This window comes from Corapipo altera, unplaced genomic scaffold (assembly GCF_003945725.1).
Source record: "Corapipo altera isolate COAL_440 unplaced genomic scaffold, ASM394572v1 1, whole genome shotgun sequence".
Classification (NCBI taxonomy): domain Eukaryota; kingdom Metazoa; phylum Chordata; class Aves; order Passeriformes; family Pipridae; genus Corapipo; species Corapipo altera.
This window is the reverse complement of record NW_020884873.1, coordinates 5,686,662-5,708,247: the sequence shown is the minus strand read 5'-3', so window position 1 is coordinate 5,708,247 and position 21,586 is coordinate 5,686,662. Positions and strand designations below refer to the sequence as shown.

Sequence of the window (21,586 nt, the reverse complement as noted above, 5' to 3'; positions counted from 1 at the left end):
AATCCCTTGTGCTGGATGTTCTACCAATGTAGAATCTCTTTCTCAGAAAATTCAAAATCTAAATAGTGTTGGCAAAGTTACAAGAATTTACCATGCAGTGTAAGTAGTTAATTTTCAAGTGTAAATATTTAGCTTGGAGGCATTCAATACTGGAAGTGAGAGGAGGTTGTGCACTTGGGTTCTTCATTGAAATGGACTTTTTTTTCCACACTACTAGAAGTTCATTGCTTCTTCTGTTAATAGCATGAAGGAAAAAAAAACCCCACCTCTGTTTTGAGGGGGGAGATAAAGGAAAACAAAGATCCAGTTGCAAAGCGTGCAAAGCACGGTTCTTGAATAGGATTTTTTTGTTGTTGTTGTTTAGATTTTTAAAACTGTTTAGTCTCAACTGTGGCAAACAAACCATCTTAAATCATGTGTCTTCTCTGTGAGTGTGTGTGTTCTGAAACCCCAAAACAATTTACAAGAAAAATTCTTTAACTCTCTTATCTGGGCTAACAACTACACACTGAGTTTTAGTCTGATGTGATGTTTAAAAGTGTGTGTCTCCATTATAAATTTTGTTATGGAAAAAGGCATAGTTCAGGTTGCAATCCAGCTTTCATTATAATTCATATCTCTAATTACAAACTGCCTTCAGAAAAACACTTGTTTTTGTGAAAAAAACCTAGTGTTACTTTAGCAGTTAGTTGTCAGAAATAACGACTTGTCAACTTTTTTACAAAGGGCTAATAAGGAAAAATATCCAAATCATGTTTTAAAGCTTGAGAGATTTACATGTGTGCAGCCTTGCATTCACTAGGGGAAATTTTCAGGCATGTCAACTGAAAATTTAATGGAGGTTTCTGGAAAAAAACCTGCTACTCATACAACTAAATGGGTTTATTTCATGTCGAGATTTTAAACTCGGTGTATTACTTGTTGTTGTTTTCTTGAAATGCTGAAAGGCTTTTAGACTTTTAATATTTGCAGAGTGATGTTTTAAAAGCAAAGAAAGAGAGCTCCAAGATGACTGAGCTGAAGGTCCTCACCTTCTCCCCATCGTGGAGAGATGAGCATGCACATAAAGTGTTATGAGGTGCTGATGTTGCTGTGATAATCTAAAGGTTTGAGTGAACCTGGGTTTACTCAGATAGGTCTTTTTCGATAGATTAACTGATGAATAAACGTATAATCTTTCTGTACAAAGGCCTTCCTTCGTGTTAAACTTGCTCTAAACTAACAAAAGAAACTACTAATCACTATAAATCTTGCCTGTGTGTGATTCCAGATACATGTTTTTCTGGCCTGGTCTAAAAGACTTACAGTGTGGGAGGTACATCCTGAATTTTTCTTACTGTGAAAAACATTGCTTCTGCTCATACCCTGTGAGCATGGTGATAGATATTCCCTTCCTGTTCTTTGAAATAAAACATGCATACATATATATCTAGAAACCAGATATATAATATGTGTGTATATAAAATACATATAAAGGCTGTTAAAATACATTAAAGGCTGTTATTGTATCATCCTCCCCCTCACATCCTCAGAAACAGCAGTCTGAGTTCTGTCACTCCCATTTCTGTGACTTTGCCTCGTAGCTCATGTTTTTTGAGCCTTTGTCTGGTCTTGCTTGCTTTGGGCAGCCTAAACTGAGCTGTGTCTGTCTCAGAGTGTGGGAACCCAAAACTGCCCCCTGTATTTCAGCTGAAGCCCTGCCAATGCTGAGTTGAAGAGAAGGATTCCTTGTAGTGTTGGATAGATTTTATCCCTGTTTATGTACTACATTGTGATGGTTGCATTTTGATGGGAAGAAGGCAGTGTGACAATATCAACCTCTGTTTTGTTACAGATCCATTATAAACCTCCAAGGCTTTTCTGAAAATAATTTGGGCAGATGATTCATTTTACTTAAATACTTTGCATTTGTCCCTGCTAAACTCCACTCTGTTTTAAAGACTTTTGCTTCAATTGATGAAGTTCATTTTAAATTCAAATTCTGTCCTTCAGTGTATTTGCTTTACCTCCCAGCTTCACAGTTACCTGCTTTAGTAACACTGTTCACTGTTTAATCATCCAGATCATTAATTGAACAAAATCAAAACACTGAACAGAATCAGATCCAGGGCAGGCCCTTGGGTACCTCTGTGTGACACGTCCTCCAGTTTAGACTGTGTACCAGTGATTGCTGCTCTCAGGCATCCACTGGTTTTGTACTCACGTTATAGCAATTTTATTCTTGCTCATACATCCCTGGCACCTAGTATTCTTATGAAATTATCATACAAGACCTCATAAAACTATTAGTAAAGTCAGGAGACAGGGACCCTACTGCTCCATCTTGCCTGTGAATTCTGTTACTCAGTTCTAGAAGAAACCAGTTTTCTTTGACACAATGTATTCATGAATGATTTATGTCTCTTGCTCTTTTTCTACCTGTCCTCCAGGTACTTGGAGACACTTGTTTATTTTACTTATTCCAGGTTTTTTTTTTTTTTTTAGCTGAAGTTAAACTGGATTTAGTACCTCCCTTCCACTTTTTTAAACTCCATTCACCCTATCTCAGTCCTCTGAGAACTCTCCTGCCTTCATTCCAGTCTTACAGCTGGAAATAATACCTGTTTTGGTTTGGGGATTATTTATGTTAGTCTACAGCTCTTGATGGATTTTCTTTTGTAAAATTGATGCAAAAAGGTCATGTAACACTTAATCCTTCTTGCAATCATCTATAAAATGCTCTCCTTTTTCCATTGGTTAATGGATCAATGTTTTCCACACTCTTCCCCTTATTAACAGATGATCTCATACACTGACTTTTTTTTTTTTGGTGTTATTCTTCATGCTTCTCCTTTGGACACCTCCCACTTGAATATTTTATAGCTGTTTTCCTGTGTACTGGAATAGGTCTCATACACAATCTTTGTAGTGTGACCAGTTTCCTACTTTCTGTTTGCTTTCTTTCTGAATTCAATTAAGACATTATGATTTAACCAGTCTTATCTTTTGCTGTACCCATCTCTCCTCTGCTTTGGGGAAAAATACAGCAGTGCAGCACAGTTTCAAGGTTTGCATTTTTAGGATTCTGATGTTTTTAAAGTGATGGAAAAAGAGGATGGTGACACCCCACATTAGGATAGGTCTATTTTCATTTAAAGAACTAACTAAACACAAATTGCTATACAATAAATATGTGGCTAACTACATGAAGTCAAAAAAGCTCATAAGTTGTGATTCCACTGTGTCATTAACTTGCCCACATCTCATATCAAATGATCACTGCTTAGCTGGGTTTTTCTAATGATGCTTTTGAGATAGTTAATAGGTGGTTTGACAGATAGTATTAGAATGCAAATGCCACTTATAAAGTTATTAATGGTCATCACTGTATATTTTAATAATGATTTTGGTGATTTAGTTGTGATCTTACAATGTCAGGTACTTTGTGCAATGTGGTTCATTTCCTGTCGTGTAGCAACCTTACCTGTTACTTCTGTGACTTAACTCTGATTTTTGAGACCCGTGCTTCTGTTGTTTCTGCATCTGTTTTAGTTCTGCAAATTCTCATTTTTGCAAAAATGAAAGTCTCTCCCAAAGTCTTTGTAATCAAATTTGTTCACTTATACAGCCTTTTCTGTTTAATTATTCTTCAAATGCTTAAACTCTTGATCCATAGCACAGAAGTACTTGGGAGAGCAGAATTTTGTGCACCAGCTGGACACAGTCAACAATACAAATTCTTACTAAAGGATGGTAGGGATTAGGAGGGTGATGATGCTGTGGATCACAGTGCTTAGTGAGTTATTGCATTTGGGTGGGGGCTGAATTTCCATCTCCTAGTTCTGGTTAACCTCTAACTTAATAACCATGTAAACAAGTATGATTCCAGTGATTAAGGTAGCGTGAAACTTTATTTGTAATGGGGAAATTTAGTGAAGTATTTTAACTGCTACATTGCAAAAAGAAAACAGAAAATCCAGTAACTGCAGCTCTCAGGTTACAACAAAGTTTTGGGGTGGGGGAGAAATGAGTGCCATAGGTGAGATTTCAGTGTGATGCCTCATGAGTCCAATATGTACTGTTCTCCTTACTTCCTAAGAAATAACACAAAGCATTTAGATTATAGGGTAGAATTTCCTTCTCCCTGAAATTTTGGCTGTGCTGTCCTCGAAAATATTTTGCTCAGTTCTTGAATGTACTTTCCTTGAAGCTGTGTGAGCTTCACTCTTAAATTCAAGCTGTTTCTACAGACTGCCTCTAGAAAAGTCATTTGTCACTGCCATTAGTCGTTTAGTACAGATATTGTCTGCAGCCTCTGAGCTTCATAAAACAGACAGATCCTTATCAGTAATCAATATTTGTAATATTTGTTAATATAAATCTGTCACTACTGACTCATCATTTGAAATGAATTTGAGACAAAGCACTTTATTACAAGGCTGGTGATCATGGTAGAAGCAAAACCTATAAAACTACCAGGAGTGGGATCCTTAACTTTGCTGGCACATCAAAGTCAAAATGCATGGACTTGAATCCTCATGTGGAACCTAACTAATAAGCAATAATAATGGAGACTCTTGACACATTTCCAAATTGCGTAAAGGTCTTCATTAAGATGCAGCAGCTGTTTATTTTCAGGACCACATGGTCTAGTCAACGTGATAACAACACAATGGAGAGGGATCAGCAAGATTGCCTTTAGTGGAAAACACCCACATCTTTCTTATCCACTCTAATGGGTCAGTAAAGAAGTAATTTTCCATTTATTTTTTCCTTTCCAGTATGCCTTAGGCTAGGGAGGTCAAATAGATGCTAAAGAGAAAAACTGCATCTGGAACTAGTCTGAAAATAAATATGTATCCCATGAGTGGTGCTGTGTACAATTTGCTTAGCCTTAAAAACTAAGTTTGTCTGCCAGTTGATTGCCTGCTTCATCGAGGAAATCTGCTTAGCCTGTGTGATTCTGAGAGCTCTTTTTCTTCAGTTTCAAAATCTGAGGGATGTGAATTAACTATTTCCCATTTCTTGTTTCTTTCAGCTTTCCCTTTCACATATCAGAGTCATATTACTCACCAGCTTCCTTTTGGCTGGTTTGCAACTAGGAGATTTTTCAGTGAGCAGAGACAAGCTCTGGATTTTTCTGCTATGTAATGAAACTCTAACAGCCTTGAAATCTTATGGCAATGCCTGACATAAAATAACACCTGACTCTATCATGTCCTTCCTTGCAATTCAGTGAGATGAATTTAAAAATCTTATATGCTTTCTAGGTAGAGGCATATCCTGTTGCACTCTGTGTGTCAATGTAATTGTATTTATTCTACCTGCTTTAGTTCATTAGTAGTGCAGTCAATGCTCTGATACCTTGGCACTGCACATCCAGCTATGAAATATGCATCTTGGGTAATTATTTCTGTTCAAGAACAGCTTGCCAATTCCCTGGTTTTGAATGTCTTTCACTTGATATTGTAAATGAAACACCGTATCAAGTGGTCTTTTGTTTGCTTTGTCTGATAGTCTATAAGGAGCCCAGCTGACCTATTTAGTAACACCATATTTCTACATTGATCTAAAGTGGAACATGGTCAATAGTAGACTGTGAGCTTACTTTGAAATAGGAGGTGATCTGACTCCTTTCCTGGGTTTTTCCTATCTGCCCCTTGCACATGCACTTTTTCTGAAGCAGAGCCTGCTGCTCAGATATGAGGCAAAACACAGGCCATGGAGTGTGCAGTGGTTTGAAACCGAGCTCTCATTGTGTAGCCTGTTGAAGAATAAGATCTGTAGACCCCTTGGGCTCCCTTTTACCTGTATCTCAATGTATGGGCCGCAGCCAAACTCAAAAGTCCACAACAAATAAAAGTAGACTCTTTAATATTATATAGTGCATACCTAAACATGGTGTTCTTCTTAATCACAGTTTGCTGTTGTGGCTGTGTAGATTCCATGTTGCACTTTTATAACATGGCTTATATTTTCTTCTGCAAAGTGTCTGTAGTAAAACTCCTTTAATCCTTCTCAAGTTCTTACAGAACTCAACTGAAGCTCCAAGGAGTAAGGGAATCTATTTTGAAGTTCCAAAATTTACTCTGTTTGAAGTGATTGAATTTTTAATTTGAGTCACTGAAAAAGCCTGGTTGAAGAGACACGGGTGACTCAACTGTCTTTACTGAAACAATGGAACAATTGCACTAGCTTGAAAGGGTGCCTTTCATTTTTTGTACTGCTAAGACCTTCTAAATATCAGCCACATGTCACCTGACATGTATATTCTATTATTATGATTGGACAAAAGACTATACTGCCTCGCTTCTGGCTAAAAGAGCAGCAACACTTGGGACTGCTAGGTCTTAGCATTCTTGTTAACGTGCACTTTTTAAGCAAGTGTTACTCTATTGATTCAGTATTTTTTCTGTCTTAAAATCAGTTTATCAAGATAAAGGAATAGGTTCTGATATCTAAATATACGTTGGTTGGCCTGAACTATCTGCGAGCCTTGCCTTTGTGTTCCAGTTTCTGCTTCAGTGTACCTTCTGGTCAGGCTGTTCTTAGGATTATACATATGTACAGTTTGCAGAGAGAATCAAGCTTATTGTTAAAATTTCACTTTATTTTGAGATAATCTTGAAAGCATAAAGATTTTTATGGTGGGACTTGAGACTCTCATTTGGGTGCTTTGTCATGTACTAAATAGCATAGTAGTGCCTGTCTGTGTGTTAAAGTGATGAGAACTATTCTCACCTTCTGAGCTTTCAAACAGTCCCACTTGCAAAATGCGTGGGTAAAAAAGAAAATGGATAGTTTGTTTTCTGTGAATCCTGGAGATTGTATTGATTGGAGGCACTTCTAACAGCTCAGTATCCATTGGTCTTGTGGAGAGTCTCTTGCAAGATGAAGGATTGCATAGTATTATTACTTTAAAATGAAGAGTTTGAATTGAAAGAACAAGCTGATAGTAAACAGATATCCTACATTTAATCTTATCTCTTGATTTTACTGATACTGAAGGTTTTTAAAAGCACTGGTTATCTCTTTCTGCCGTTTCGAAAACGTCTTCACAAATTTCTGTCCGTTTGATTTTATTTTCACTTTTTTTCCCCCCCCACAGGTTCCAACTATGGGAGTCCCCGTCCAGCTCATGCCAACATGAATGCCAACGCAGCTGCAGGGCTTGCCCCGGAGCATATCCCTACTCCGGGGGCAGCTCTGTCCTGGCAAGCTGCGATCGATGCTGCCAGGCAAGCCAAACTGATGGGCAGCGCTGGCAATGCAACGATATCCACAGCCAGCTCCACGCAGAGGAAACGACAGCAGTATGGGAAGCAGAAAAAACAGGGTACCACCACAGCCACCCGTCCTCCCCGGGCACTGCTGTGTTTAACACTGAAAAATCCCATCCGGAGGGCCTGTATCAGCATCGTCGAATGGAAATATCCTTTCTGATGTTCTCGCTCAGAAAAGAGCGAATCGTTTGTGCACATCAGGTGCTATTCAGAAGCGTGGGGAAATCAATACCTTAAGTTGAAAGGCGCTGCTGGGAACTTAAAGTACATGAATAGTTTTTGATGTCTTAACTGAGGTCATTTATGCTGGGGGAGGGGGAAGGGAGGAAGATTAGAGCTGAAGCCTTAACTACACCTGTGTGTAAGAAACTACTAGAAGTTTAAACGATGAGGGTTAGGAGTTGAATTCTGCTCTTTCGAAAACACATGGCCCAGATTGAAATGGATGGGAGATACTCAAAGTATCTGAGGTCAGAATTGAACTGACTCTATGGGATTGACAGCAGCTGCTGGCTTTCCTTTCTGGGACTTTTTGTTTGTTTGTTTTTTAGATATTTGTTTTTGTTTTCTGGTTATTTATTTGTTTGTTTGTGATTTGTTTTAGTTTGGGGTTTTTTGTACTGGTTTTTTTTTCTTTTTTTGTTTTTTGGTGGTTGCTTTTTTTGCAGGCCCTTAGAGGTACCACCAGTCAACAGTACTTTGGTACTTTGAATTTCACGCTTTTTTTGTTAATCAAGTGGCATCACACTTTCTACAGTATAGAGAAAAGAATGGGGCAAAAGGAGGAGGTAAAAATACCACCAAATTTATGCAGTAAGATCCTGAACCAGGGCTCAGGACTGTTAATTTTATTGGAATTCCACTTAAACGAGTAAGGCTCAGTAATGTATGGTAAGGGATAATGCTTATCTAGAAGAAGGGAAAAAGAAACACATTACAGTAATCCTACAACATGTACAAATGCAGTGCAGAGCCAGATCTAATTGTCTGAACATGAGACAGACTGTGCCACAGACAACAGATAACCACTGACACAGAACTGCCCCATGTGAGAGTCAGTACTGCTTCCCTGGAAAACCATTGAGAGCTGGGCCAATGCTTTTAAGTGCAAGGAGCAAAGCCCTTCTAGTCACCCAAGTCTGATCAGTGCAAGCTGGAATTTGAGTATTTGGTGTGAAACACAAACTGAAATAAAATACATCTCCCTTGCATCCCCCAAGAGAAAACAATACTAACCCTAATCACAGGCTAATGGGGTGCTTCAGTAAATACAGAAGAAAATGCATGTTTTTAGGCATAGATAAGCAAGTCAAGGGAAGGTAGTACAGAACTTGGCAGTAGTTAGTATGACAAAAAATGAATTAAGGCATTTAAGATAATATGATAATATTATTCCTTTGGGTGTCTGGTGGGATGTTAGAAAGGTGAACATAAAAAATGAGTATATTAAATACTGCTGACATAGACATATTTTGCAGATCAAGAACTTGTTAAAAATGCCCCTGTCAATTCTTAGATGCCCTTAAACTACCTGCCTACCTATTCCTTTCTTCTTCAGATGCTGATTTTTAATCCCCTGATTAAGTTTGCTACTTTTTATTGCTTCTGACATAGCTCTGATACCTTAAGCATATAATGATTGATAGTCACTAACAGGATGAAGCTGAGTATTGGTTTAGCACCCCAGCACCCCAGTAACCACATGCCTTTAGAGAAAGCACAGAGTGACATTTGATAGATGAATAAGATCAGCAATGAATGATGTGTTGTAAAGCAGGATACAGCACTGCTGAGATCAAGAGAGGACCGAAACAATGCAATTAAATCAGTCCAAAGATGCTGAAGCTTGCATTTTTTGGTTTTGTTTGGTTTTGGGTGAGTTGATGGAAGTTTTTTTTCCACTGGAACCTCTCATTGCACATCTAGTGTTTATAAACATGAAACACTTCAATGACAAGTAGCAATATCAAAGGACTGTGATAAGGTTTAATTTTATTCTGTATTCTGACTTTTCCTAATTGCTAAAAACTAATGAGGAAAGCTTAGCTTTATTTGCTGAACCACTAAAGTTTAAGCATAATAGATATTAAACAAATATCATATGGTACTTCAGTGGCGTTTCTTACCCAAACATTATAGTGTTAAGAGCCTGAAGGTGCAGTTGCATTTATGAAAAAGTAGAACGAATTAATTGCCTTATTTTGCAAAGATTTAGCTACGTATTTAATTTTCTGCTTTGTCTGCACTGTATTTGTAGGTGTTACATAATTTTATTTTTACAGTGCAATAAAAAGAAGTAAAAGAAAATATGCATAAACAGTGATAAGTTAATAGATGATAATCCTGCCAAAAGAACAACAACAAAAAAATCTAGGAAATAAAGCAATTAAGACCAGGAAAGCCTATGGAAGTCCAGGTGTTTAAGCAGTACACATCATATAAACAGCCTGAGGTATATTCCTGAGAAGACTCACTGATATCACATGGAATCTACCTACCCTGACCTGCTCTTGTTCCTCCATAGTATCATATATCTCCTACTATTAAAAGGCTTAAGCACAGGAGTCTGGTGATTTTGGAACGTGTTGAGTCTTCCATATGTGAAATGTAGAATATATTTGAGTATAAACAGCAGTCAGGTGCCTGGAATTTCTGTTTATCTTGCAGTTCAGCTGCACATTAAAAGATCTTCAGGTTTTTTTTTTTGCTGAAGCCTGCTGAGAACAGTAGTCTGCTGACCAAAATCACCCATGCTGTGTTGACATTTGGCAGCGCTGCAGAGCCAGTCCCATGGTAGATAAATTCAGGCTCAAATGCTCTCTGTGGCACAGGTTATGCTTGGCATTCTCCCTGTCCTATCCTGCTCTTCATTCTCCTCCAGAGTACTGGTGAGTTATCCCAGAGCTAACCTCCAGGATATGCTTACAGGCAACTAAATGTAGACAGACTGTAAATCTGGTCTCTAGTCTGAGTTGGGAGACACTTCACAGCAACTGAGATCAAGGAGTCCACTGAAGTAGATGAAGTACAGTGCCAACAAACCAGGCAGTAGAAAAATGCCCTTTGATTCCAGTGGACAGTCAAAGAACATTGAGGTCACACAGGACTTCTTTGTTGAACATTCCAAATGTTTTTTGGTTTTTTTTTTTCCCCCTTACAAAGTTGCTGCAAGGTTGAAATGCCCATGAATTGTTGCTAGTTTCTCTGTCATAAGGAACTCTTAGCTTCCTGATGTCCCTAATATACTGTGCAGGCACATTTGTAGTCTCTGTGATGCCAAATAAAATGTGAATAAAAGAAAAAGAAATATTCCCTCAAATAATTCTTGAGCAAAACAAGTATACCTGGCAGTGTAAGCACGTTTTCAACAAAGCCGGTTTTTTTACCATAACAAAATTTATCATCTTTGAAGCATCTAGCAATGTGTATTCCTTGGGCTTTTACATTTAACTTTGAGATATGAGAGAGAAACTGAGAAAGGGGGAAAAGAAATACAGCAACTACAACAAAAGAAAAAAAAATTAAAAAAAAAAACTCCAACAAAACCCAAACCAAAATGTTTGTTAAAATTATTCGAGAATTTGTAAATGCAGACGGAAAAAGACCAAGAGAAACTAATCCAAGAGGAACAAAGGCAGTCCTTCTAGAGCAGGTTTCTGTTAATAAAAATAGTACAACCACACTAGAAGGAAAATCGTGAAAATGCAATCTAAATAAATTAAAGAAGAAAAAAACTTTTTAGAAATCTGTGTTTACTCTGGCACGCGACTGGCCTACACTGCCTTTGACATATTAGGAAGATTCTTGGCTGGAAGCTCCTAAAAGCACTTAAAAAGGCATATGCTTCTTTTCAGAGTATAAGGGGCTTGGAATGCTTTCTTTAAACAGAATTCTTATAAATTATTTTTTATTTTATTTTTGTGTGCACATTTTGGAACAATTTCCTTAACTCCATTCCTCAGACCATTTGAAATAATTATTTTACTGACTATTTTTGCCAATTGTGTGGCCTTAGCTATCTATATCCCCTTTCCAGAAGATGATTCCAATGCCACCAATTCCAATCTGGTAAGTCCTCGATGGTGTTTTGTCTTGGTGTTTTGAAAGTCCTTTTGAAAAGCGATCCTAGAGACTGTTGAAGCTGGGGAACATAAATATATCCACCAACTGTGAGAACATACTGAAAATTGGGTTTGATTGCTATGTCTTGTTTATTCACATTAGCACCTGTTTACAGTTGAGCTGGATTTAGAAAAGAATGTTCCAAAAATTGTGCAGGTGCTGTGTGTGGTGTTTAGGTTAACAAATTTCTGCGTGCTGCAAAAGTGCTTGGTAACTTTTAAACTGCAGGTATTTGGGGAAGATATCCTTTAATCAGGGATTATATGGTGGTTTTTGTCTTAGAATGTGCTGTTGTGAAATTGATACTGTCCTCCTCTCGGGTGATACCTGAGAGCACAGCTTGATGACTGATTTCTGGGAAGTACATTCATGCTTGCATTGCAGACACATGTAGTTATTTGGCTGAAGAGTGTTTATGTGGTTATTTTTTTTTTTAGTTGTGTTTTTTTGGTTTTTTTTATTCTTCTCTCATATTGGGGCAATATAGCTTTTCTTCTGTCACCACTGATGGTAGTGTTGGTACTTTGGGATAGAGCTGTCCATATAAAAAGGCAAGAGTGTTTACTTTTGGCTTAGCACGAAACCATAGCCAAGAATTTTGTCCAGTAAGGGCACAACACAAAACAGCTCTGGAACACAGTTCTCTGAATTAGCAGAAAACATTTTTTTTCCTCTCAAGTATGTGAACAAATCTCCTATTTGTCTGGTTGAATCAGGATGAAAACTTACTCCCAGAGTTTAGGAGCTGGGATGTTATTTCCTGATTAAAATTTATTGAGACTTAAGAAATTTTAGAGCAATAGTGGAGAAAAACAAAAGCCAAACTTCTAAAGTAGCGACAACTGGGATGGCTGACAGACATTGTAATTCAAAAGATTCATGCTGTTCTTGGAAGTCAGTCATTTGATTAGATATCTCTTGAAGTTTAATAAAACACATTACAAACTTCGTGAATTGCTGAAACAGTACTTTGCTTAAAAAAAAAAGGGGGGGCGAGTAAAAAATTTGTAGTTGAGTGCATTTGCACTGTAACTTCTTTAAGAAATTTAAAAATAGGAGCAGAAGGTGATAAATGATTGTTAACTAATCTCTATATTCAAAATATATGTGAGTTGGTCTTTTTTCTCTTTGGTTGCTCCTTGTTAGCATGACTGAGTGTTTAACAGTGGTGAATTGTGGTATGGATGTTTAAAAAACTTCAGAATGGCACCTCTCAAAAGTTACTATCTTTAATAAAAAGCAGATTTAATTGATCCTTTGGTGAAAAAGACAGTATGTTCATTGCATGTTCTGACTTTCAAGGCTGAAAGAGGAAAATGAAGCAGATTTGAAGGTCAGAGGATCCCAATTTGTCTTGAGTTTAATTGGATGTGGGTATTTGCCTTAATTCAGTGAGGAGGCTGCTGGCTAATACTGGATTGGAAGTATGTTCATAGCTGAATGAGATGTATTGAAACTGTTCTACAATCAAGAAATGTGTGCACCTCGCTATTCTGCATCTGTTTTGCAAGACATCTTTTGCATCATTTGGTCAGTCTATCAAAACTCTCATGTTGTTTGTGAGTAGGATTTAAAAAAACTCAACCAAGCAAGAATTATCATCTCAGGAAAGTTTGGAAATGTTATAGCCTTGAGGATGAGGAGGCGTTGTTAATTTATCTAAATAGCTGTTTCACAGAAGTAGAGGGAGAACAAAGTTAAATGAGGAGTCTGCTTGAGTGCACTTTTTGTTCTTTGTGTCTTAATGGAAAAAAAATTAAAAATGGAAAATGGGATTCTAATGTATCCCATGGGGGGCTTGTACTGGTGCAATCAAGGCTCTGTTCTACACTACAGATGAAACCCTTGAGCTCTGACTGCTCAGTAGCCTTTGGTCCTGTTATCTCTTGTTAGTCTGTGTTTGTGGTTGCTGGATTTTGTGTGTTTTGTGGGTTTGTTGTTGTTGTTTTCTCAGTGATATACATGTCTCTTGGCATGGATATACTGCTGTTGAGAAACACACTTCTGGAGTCATGTGCTGCACTTTGTGAGTTATGTCCTGAGAAACAGAGAGGGGAAATGGAGGCAAATGGGTGAGATAAGGGTGGAAAAAATGTTAGTTGTGCTTTAGAATGGGATGAAAGAATAGATGAAACTTGGAGTTAAAGGAAAGGTATTCCATAAGGCAGGAACTGTACAAGAGTGGACCTTATTGTCAGAGAGCCAAACCGTACATGGAAGAGACTAGAAAGAAGCTGGGGTTAATAATATGTTTGTGTAAAAGCTCATCTCATTCTCACTTCATCTTTTTCATCTTTTTCTACCTGTGAGCATGTATTTCACAATCAAATTTATTTTGTACCTGTGAAGTCCTTGAGCTCCAAAGGCCTTAATCTGATACAGGCAATGAGTGTCTGTGTGCAACGTGTGCACGGGGGTCAGCAGTGTGCACAGAGGTGTGTATTGAGCAGAACTGTGATCAGAGGTGTACAGAATCTTTGTAGGTGCCCAGAAAAAATCATCCCTGTGTGAGAACCCTTGATTCACTTCCATTTTGTAATTTAATCTTTTTAGGGTTAAAGCTACCGCAGAAACTCCCTCATCCCTGGTTTCCTGAGCCGTCCCTAACTTCTTGAGACACAAGAAACTTTCTACAAAAAACATGATGGGCAGTAACTGTTTTACAGGGTCTGAAAGTGACAGAACAACAGTTTTCCAACAAGCTGCCACGTTTCCCTTAGGGACTGAATATTCCTCCTCTAAGGTTTTCTTATAACTTTTCAAACAAGGTGACTGAAGGAAAAATTCAGTCAGTTGTTTTTAACAAGATAGTGGAGTAGAGGGCGGTGAGGGAAGAGAAAGGAATTCTGGATTGTGTGAGTGGCTTCTTTCCTTCTCTGTATAAAAGTAAAAAATGATACCTACATAATGTTTTGATGAATAATTTCTCTGTGTGAAGTTCATAGCTGTAACCAGCCATTGGTCAAATAGAGCACACGTAGTGCTGCATGCCTTCCACAGAAGTCTTGGAGGCTCATTTACCTGTAAAAAACCATCTCTCCATTTTAATAAGCTTTATCTACAAGATGTATTTGATGTGATACCACAGTGATGAGCATTGGAACTAACTACAGAAGAGTCCAGTGAAGAATTCCTTCCCTTTTGCAGGAATTGTGAATAGCTGTTATGTATTACAAGTTTAGGCCAAATATCACACAGATATTCTGACTGTTTCTCTGCAATCTGTCTTCCTATATTAATAATTCCTGCAAATCCTCAAACCATTTTTATCAAGTCTAGGGATGGTAACTTGGACTGTGAAGCACTTTCATTTTCTAAATGTCCATTTATACTAAACCCCAAATTCCACATTTTTATGCTGCCTGCAGTGTCTTTGTCACTGGCTTTAAGAAAAATGCCAGAACAATATAATATACTCATAATGAGTATAATATACTCATAATATACTCATAATATGAGATGCTTGAGATTGGCTTCAGCAATTTTTATATGTTACTTCTGCAGTGTGTTCCTGGAAAACTATTGAACTTGCACAAATGGAGGGGAGTTGTATTAGGTGCAAAATTTTTTTGGCATTAATGAAATTGCTGAGACTTTATTTAAATTTACTTGTAAAGTAAATTTCTGTGCAAAGAGCCATTGTGTATTAATGTAGTCAGGAAGATTGGAGCTAGTTTGAGGGGAATTAAAGTTAGCCTGCATCAGAGGCTGCAACTGATATGGAGGCTTTCTGCTTTTGTCCATGCAATTATGTATTAGAACAGAGATAACAGAATAAAACTATAGACTGCCTAAGATAGGAAGCTGAGAGGAAAATGTTTCTGTCACTTTACTGGCAACTGCAAATGGCACAAGCCTGGACAATGTCACAGCATGGTGATAACATAATGAGGTTAAGACCAAAGTTTGCAACACGTTCCAGGGAAGGCAGCTCAGTTGGTTGTTTATGCTTTGGATAAAGAGCAGGAGAATATTCCTAGTGTTGTTTTGATAGCTCTGCTTTCCCTTTCTTGTCCTGATTACAGGAAGGAAATCCTGTTGTACACTAGTTAAATTTAAAAAAAGATCTCTTGTGTTTATATGTGAGCTTATAATGGGATGTCACCCTTGGACTAATTTGTTAAACCTGAAATAGGACCCTGTGAAAGGAAAGATGGGATTTCTGCTTGCTTGTTAGTGCTTTTGTCAATTTGTGTCTGCCTACAGGAGGGGGGCTTGCCTTTCAGGAAGGTATGGCTGCTTTATTAACTGGTGATTATGGTACTATCCGCTTGAGCTGGTGATTCATGTATTAGAAAAGAAGAAAGTGTCTTTAGATTTTTTTTTTTTTGCATTTTCAACAGGCTGACACAATACATGTGGATGTGACTATCTATTATGTTTCTATATATTGGCATAACAAACTTAAGCATTTTTTTTTTTGTGTCCAGAATTCTGGAGTCACCAGACTGAACAGTCTCTCAATTTTTGTTGTGCAAAGTCAGAAAGTGTTAGAGAGCAAAGTGTGGGTGAGAGGGTCAGGAAAAGAAAGGGTGGCTTTTCTGCATAAGGGTGAGGAAGAATACTGCACAAAGGCTTTTGGTTCTGTGATGTCATTGCTATCATGCTCCTGTGTGACAGTTTCCAGCTAGTAAGTGCATAATGAGAGATGCTAACATCAGGGGTGAGGTGCAGGGTGGGATAGAGTGCATACCAAGCTAATAAACTCTGATAGGTTTATTACCTTGGGCCTCGTGCCAGCACTGCTACGACTGTGGGGGAGGTTACAGAACTTGAAAAGTGAGGAATAAGTGACAGAAACTGGAAGAGGGATGCTGAGGACTTTGGAATGGGACGGGAGTCAGGATGAGGAGAAGAAAGGAGATTTTACCAAAAAATCCTTCAGGACTACTTCCAGAAAGATTGTGAATCACTGTGATTCTAAGGAAGTTAAATATGATGGAATTTAGGCTCAGCATTTCCCAAAGTTCTCAGAAGTCCTGCCTCTTGCAGAGAGAGGCTGATACTCAGCATGTCTAGGTGTAGCAAAACACAGGGTGGAAGAATAAGCTTTGGGTTTAGAGCAAGACATTCAAGCTGGTCTGCTGGTCCTAGTGTTGGTCCTGTGTGGCCTTGGATAAATTGCTGTCTCAAGTTTCCCATCACACAGACCATTAGAAGAAGTGCTGTAGAAAGACTGTCAAGGAAAGAATAAAATCTGTAACAATCAGTTCCAAGACAGTGGTCACTAACTGGAAAAATAAAGGTAAAAAGTAGCTTTTTTTTTTTTTTCCTAACACAGTGGTGTAATTTCCTAGGCTTTACTAAGATGGAACTGGTAAAGTGAAGATTGACGTCTGTGTTACTAGCAGGACCAAAACTACTGGGTTCCCTGAGTCCTGATCCAATCCCAGCCTTCTGCTTCTCTTTATACCAGTGGCCCCAGTGTCCTCAACCAGTCTGTGCTTCTTTTTGTTTGCCACCTCTTTGTCTGCTCTGAGATCTCTCATATGTGTGTGTCCCTATTTTTTGTTGCTTTTTAGATTCATTATCTTTGCTTTGCCAAGTAATTTTCCTCCTTCCACTACAGCTTCTACCAGACCTGTCCTTTCTGCTTTTTCTTTTTCCTTCTAACTTCAGTCTCCCTTCCACAGTGGTTTCATATGTTTCCCACCTGTTTCCTCATTTGATCTCAGTGCTACGTTCACTCAGCTTCAGCTTCCTGGCCACTTCTCTTGTTAATTCTACTCTTAAATTCTTTTCTGCTCCTAAACCTGGTCTCTGTAATCAAGTAATTAATCCCAGTGCACATTCTAGGCTTCTTCTTTCTTATTTTCTAGCTCCGTTCTCAACACACTGGTCTCCTAATCTGAGCCTGTCTCTGGTTTGGCCTTAACTCTTTTGCTTTTGAGATCAGTGTCCTTCCTAATGATGTCTGGATGCCAGCAGTAGAAATACAGAGACAGCAGCCTCAACTCAAAGCTCAGTTGCTTTATTCCAGCTTGATTCAGAGCAGATGAGAACAGTTATTGTATGGGTCCTTGAAGGCCTCTGTAGCCCTTGCTCAGCTCTGTGGATGTGACTCACGTTCTGGTCTGCAGAAGCTGTAAGATCATAGAATGGTTTGGGTTGGAACAGATCTTAAAGATCGTCTCATTCCAACCCCCCTGCCATGGGCAGGGACACCTTCTGCTAGACCAGGTTGCTCAAAGCCCCATCCAACCTGGCCTTGAACACTTCCATGGATAGAGCAGCCAGGAACCTGTTCCAGTGTCTCACCACCCTCACAGTAAAGAATTTTTTCCTAATATCTAATCTAAACCAGTTCTCTGTCAGTTGGAAGCCATTCCCCCTTGTCCTATTGCTACAGTTCCTGATGAAGAGTCCCTCTCCAGGTGTCTATGAAGTCTCCATTCAACCTTTCCTTCTTTAGGCTGAACAGCCCCAATTTTCTCAGCCTGTATTCCTAGGGGAAGTGCTTGATTAGTATTTGTAATGGCAGTTTGGGTTTTAAGTCTCAGCAGGTCTCTGAGGAGCCTGTGCAGAGGGAGGTTTTCAAAAGCCAATTTGGCCACACTTAAGTGGGTGGGCAAGGCAAAAGATGCAGCCCTGGCACAAAGGCCTGTATTGTGGTGGTCTGTGTGAATTGTTGCAAAGAATATGTTCACTAAAGGAAATAGTTGTTGAGTATTTTTTATTAAACTAGGATAAATCAGTGGATATTAATAAACTGGTTTTTTTCATACCGTGCACAAATGTTCAGCCTGAGACAGAAAGCAGCATGGAAAACTCATATTAGCTGGTAAAATCACAATTAAAAGCAATTGAAAACAGTATCTTAATTGAAAGGGTTGGGTAGCTTTAACAGAAGTAGTACTAGAGATTCACCTCCATTAATATCTTCCATATTAAAATGTAACATGGTGCTTCACTGAATGAGTGAGATATTGAAAAGTGGCATAATAGGCTTTCAAAATTAAATAATGAATTATATCTAATGCTGTAATGAAATCAAGTACATTTACATTAGGCAGTATGTAACATAATAAAGAAAAGAGGATTAGGAGACCAAGGGGGAAAAGTAGGTTTCAGATATGATTTGAAAGTGAAATATGTGCTTTTGAGGCAAAATTCAACTATTTAAGAAGGGCTGACCTGGTTTAGAGGAGCTGCAGAGGAAGCACCTTTGTATAAACAGCTCTAAGACTGGTTAGAAGAAATGGATACTCGTTTTCCTTATAGTAAGACCTCAAGTGTAATTTTTGTGTAAGTAGGACTTAAAGAAATAGTAACTTGAAATTTGCAGGTTATATGGTTCTGTGTAAGTGATTTTGAAATTTTAATTATATATTTTGGTTCTGATTGATGGCAAGTTTACTGGTGTAGTCCAAACATTAAGCCTTTTATCCCATTTCTTTAGACAGCTCTGATTACCATTTTCCCTTTCATTATGTATAGGCTTTCTAAAATCTTTGACTTAGCAAGTGTGTTAGATTTTTTTTTTCTTTAGGTGGCAATTATCCTTGTTTATCAATCCTCAAGTTCACTGTAGGATTTTTTTTGTGTGTGTTTTGTTTGGGTTTTGTTACTACTTGTTTTACCTGCACAGGAAAGAGGAAAAAAATGTTGAAGCAGACCAAATAAGAGTATTTAAGTACTGCTGTTTCACTGTAGTCTGATTCCTGCCACTGCAAAAGTAACAGTGTCTTTTAAAAGCAGTGGAAATTTCCAAAATGGCAGGTACTTTTTCTATTCTCCTTTTGATACAAGTATCCTTATCATTCTGTAAGTCTGTGGGATGTCAGACTTTTGTTTGTGAGTTCTTCAGAATCCTTTTAATGACATTAGGAAATAAGCATCCAGAAAATCTAGAAATACAATGGAACACATATGACCTTTAGATTCCTTCATGTATACTTTGTGTTATACTACATTCTTGGGTTTTCAGTCAGGCAAACTTCCCACTGACTTCACTGGAGTTCACTTGACTGTCACCCAAATCCAACCACTGATTTAGTGCATGCCATTGAAAAACAATCGTTGGAACACTGGGCTTTGCTGACATCTACAAAATCATTGACTCTAAAGGCAATGCTCCATGTACTTGTGCAAACCAGAAAAAAAACCCAACAACTTTTCATAGTTCCCTTAGAAATGAAAGAATGGATGTGCTGCTTGCCAAGGGGCGGAATCGCCGAAAGGGAAGAATATGTTTTGTGTGTTCGTCAGAGTTTTGACGGGCTATTCCTCTCAAGGACAATTCCTATTTTCCCCCATATTTTCTGACTCTTAAAACATGAGGGTTGGTATGTAGTAGCAGCTCTTCAGTCCTCCTGGCTGAATGACAGTCTGTACTTCCAAGCAAGCTAAGACCACGCATGAGTTTGACCCTTGATTGAGTTTGCCTACAACCTCATGGAAGAAAATCTGTTTTCTTCTTGCATGAGAACCATGAAAAGCCTTTACTTAGCAAAGATATTTCTCAGTTAAGATGATGATGTTGGGAGTTGACCAGTTAGGGAAAGACTTCCAGTAAGCAGCACGAAATTAATGTCTCTTCAGTAGGTTGCATTTCTGGTAGATGCTGGGAAGTTTGCATAGTGGATTATCTCCTTAAGATATCCTTAGCTAGTTCTGTTTCAGCTAAACCTAGGCAAGGGAGCTGGAGCATTTTTGGACAGCAGTGTTTTTCTAACTTTTTCCTATAACCTTAATAATTTGTGATGATCTGTGGGACACTAAGGAATGCATATTTTGCTCCACTGAGACATTTTAATGGTGTACAGCTTCAGACTTTTATACATGTGTGATATAAATTAATGTCTTGGTGCTCACAATGAGCTTATCCATGGAGACTACTTTAGGCTTGGATGCTGAACAGCTGGCCAAAGGAGCACACCTGCTCTTTGAAAGCTGTTACCCTCCTGAGGTTGCTGCTATACACTTTCTTTAGAGTCTCTCTAACAGTGGTGTCAACACTTTAGCCCCATGCATTAAATTTGGCAATGGCATGAGCAAGATGCCCAGCTCCCACAGTATGAACTTTCCAAAATGGAAATGGCATGTATGGATGTGTTGGCAAGCACACAACTGTTTTTCAGGCTGTCCTCATAAACTTGCACTGATGGAGAATTTGGGGTTTTGGAATTCATCCTCTTCTGCTGGTTTGCTATTGTCTGTTGCTTGTAAAATTTGTATTTAGGTAGTTTATATTAGAAACTGAAGCGAACATCTTTTGCATGTGATTATCTTCATCTGGTATGTTGAAATGTTTTTCTAGTTAACAATAAATGTGCTTAATCTCTCACTGTTACTCTTTGATCTAAAGCACGATGAATGCTTTTTATGTGGACATTTTTAAACGTTTTAGCTTTATTACATCCCCTCAAATATAAAACCTCACGCAGAAGCAGAACTTGCATGTAATTTTATTATTATTATTTTTATCCATTGAAAACCACTTACAGTTCAGTTATCCTTAAATGGCCTTATTGTCTGAGTCACTTAAACACAAGAATCCCTGTTTAGATGAGATTATGCAGCCAAACATGTGGTCACAAAAGATTTTTAAAGATCTAGTTGCATTATTGTTTCACAATCTAAACTTGTATTTAAAAACAAACAAACAGAAAGCTTCTCCTCATCATGGTCTCCAAGATAATGTCTGAATCTGAACAAAAGGCACATCAATGCCCTTCAGGAGTAGCTGGCTGAGATGAAGGACTGCAAGTTGAAATAACATGGAAGAGAATGCACAGCTCCTGTAGCTGTAAACGCTAAATCATAACAATGACAAAGGAAGATCTCAAACACACATGAGATTGGTATCACTGTGGTGACAGGTGTTGGGGCATTTAACTGTTAAGGATTGTTTTGCAATCTGTAAGAGTACAAGGAAGTCTGCTGTTTCTGCTCTTTAAAATCATTGCCATCCTTGCAACAAAGGAGAGGAAACAGGATTTCCAGCTTCCCCACTTCCATTAAATGCCTTAGGTACCTCCTGAGTCCAAGAAGCTAAGTGAGCATTTGCTTGTGCAAATACTGAATAATCATGTGCAGCTATAGGAACTGGAGTGGCACTGTATTTTCATCTGGAGTTTTCTATAACATCCAGTGCTGTATGTCAAAGTAGGGAGTTAAAAGTTGGCATCTGCAAGTAGATGTCTGGGCTGGATGTGCAACTGTGGCATACATCTTGTGTTGCATTGATTTCTACCAGCAAG

The 21,586-nt window shown here is 38.3% G+C and overlaps 1 protein-coding gene across 13 annotated transcripts in view; it reads left to right on the top strand.

Moving 5' to 3' along the window:
* Window positions 1–21,586, top strand: part of CACNA1C (calcium voltage-gated channel subunit alpha1 C) — a 433,754-nt gene that overhangs the window by 20,331 nt on the left and 391,837 nt on the right. For all 13 annotated transcript variants that reach the window (XM_027658568.1, XM_027658551.1, XM_027658560.1 and 10 more), the window contains exons 2-3: window positions 7,088–7,409; window positions 11,225–11,330. In XM_027658568.1, coding sequence (XP_027514369.1) covers window positions 7,088–7,409; window positions 11,225–11,330 — 428 coding nt within the window. The remainder of the gene's footprint in view (window positions 1–7,087; window positions 7,410–11,224; window positions 11,331–21,586) is intronic.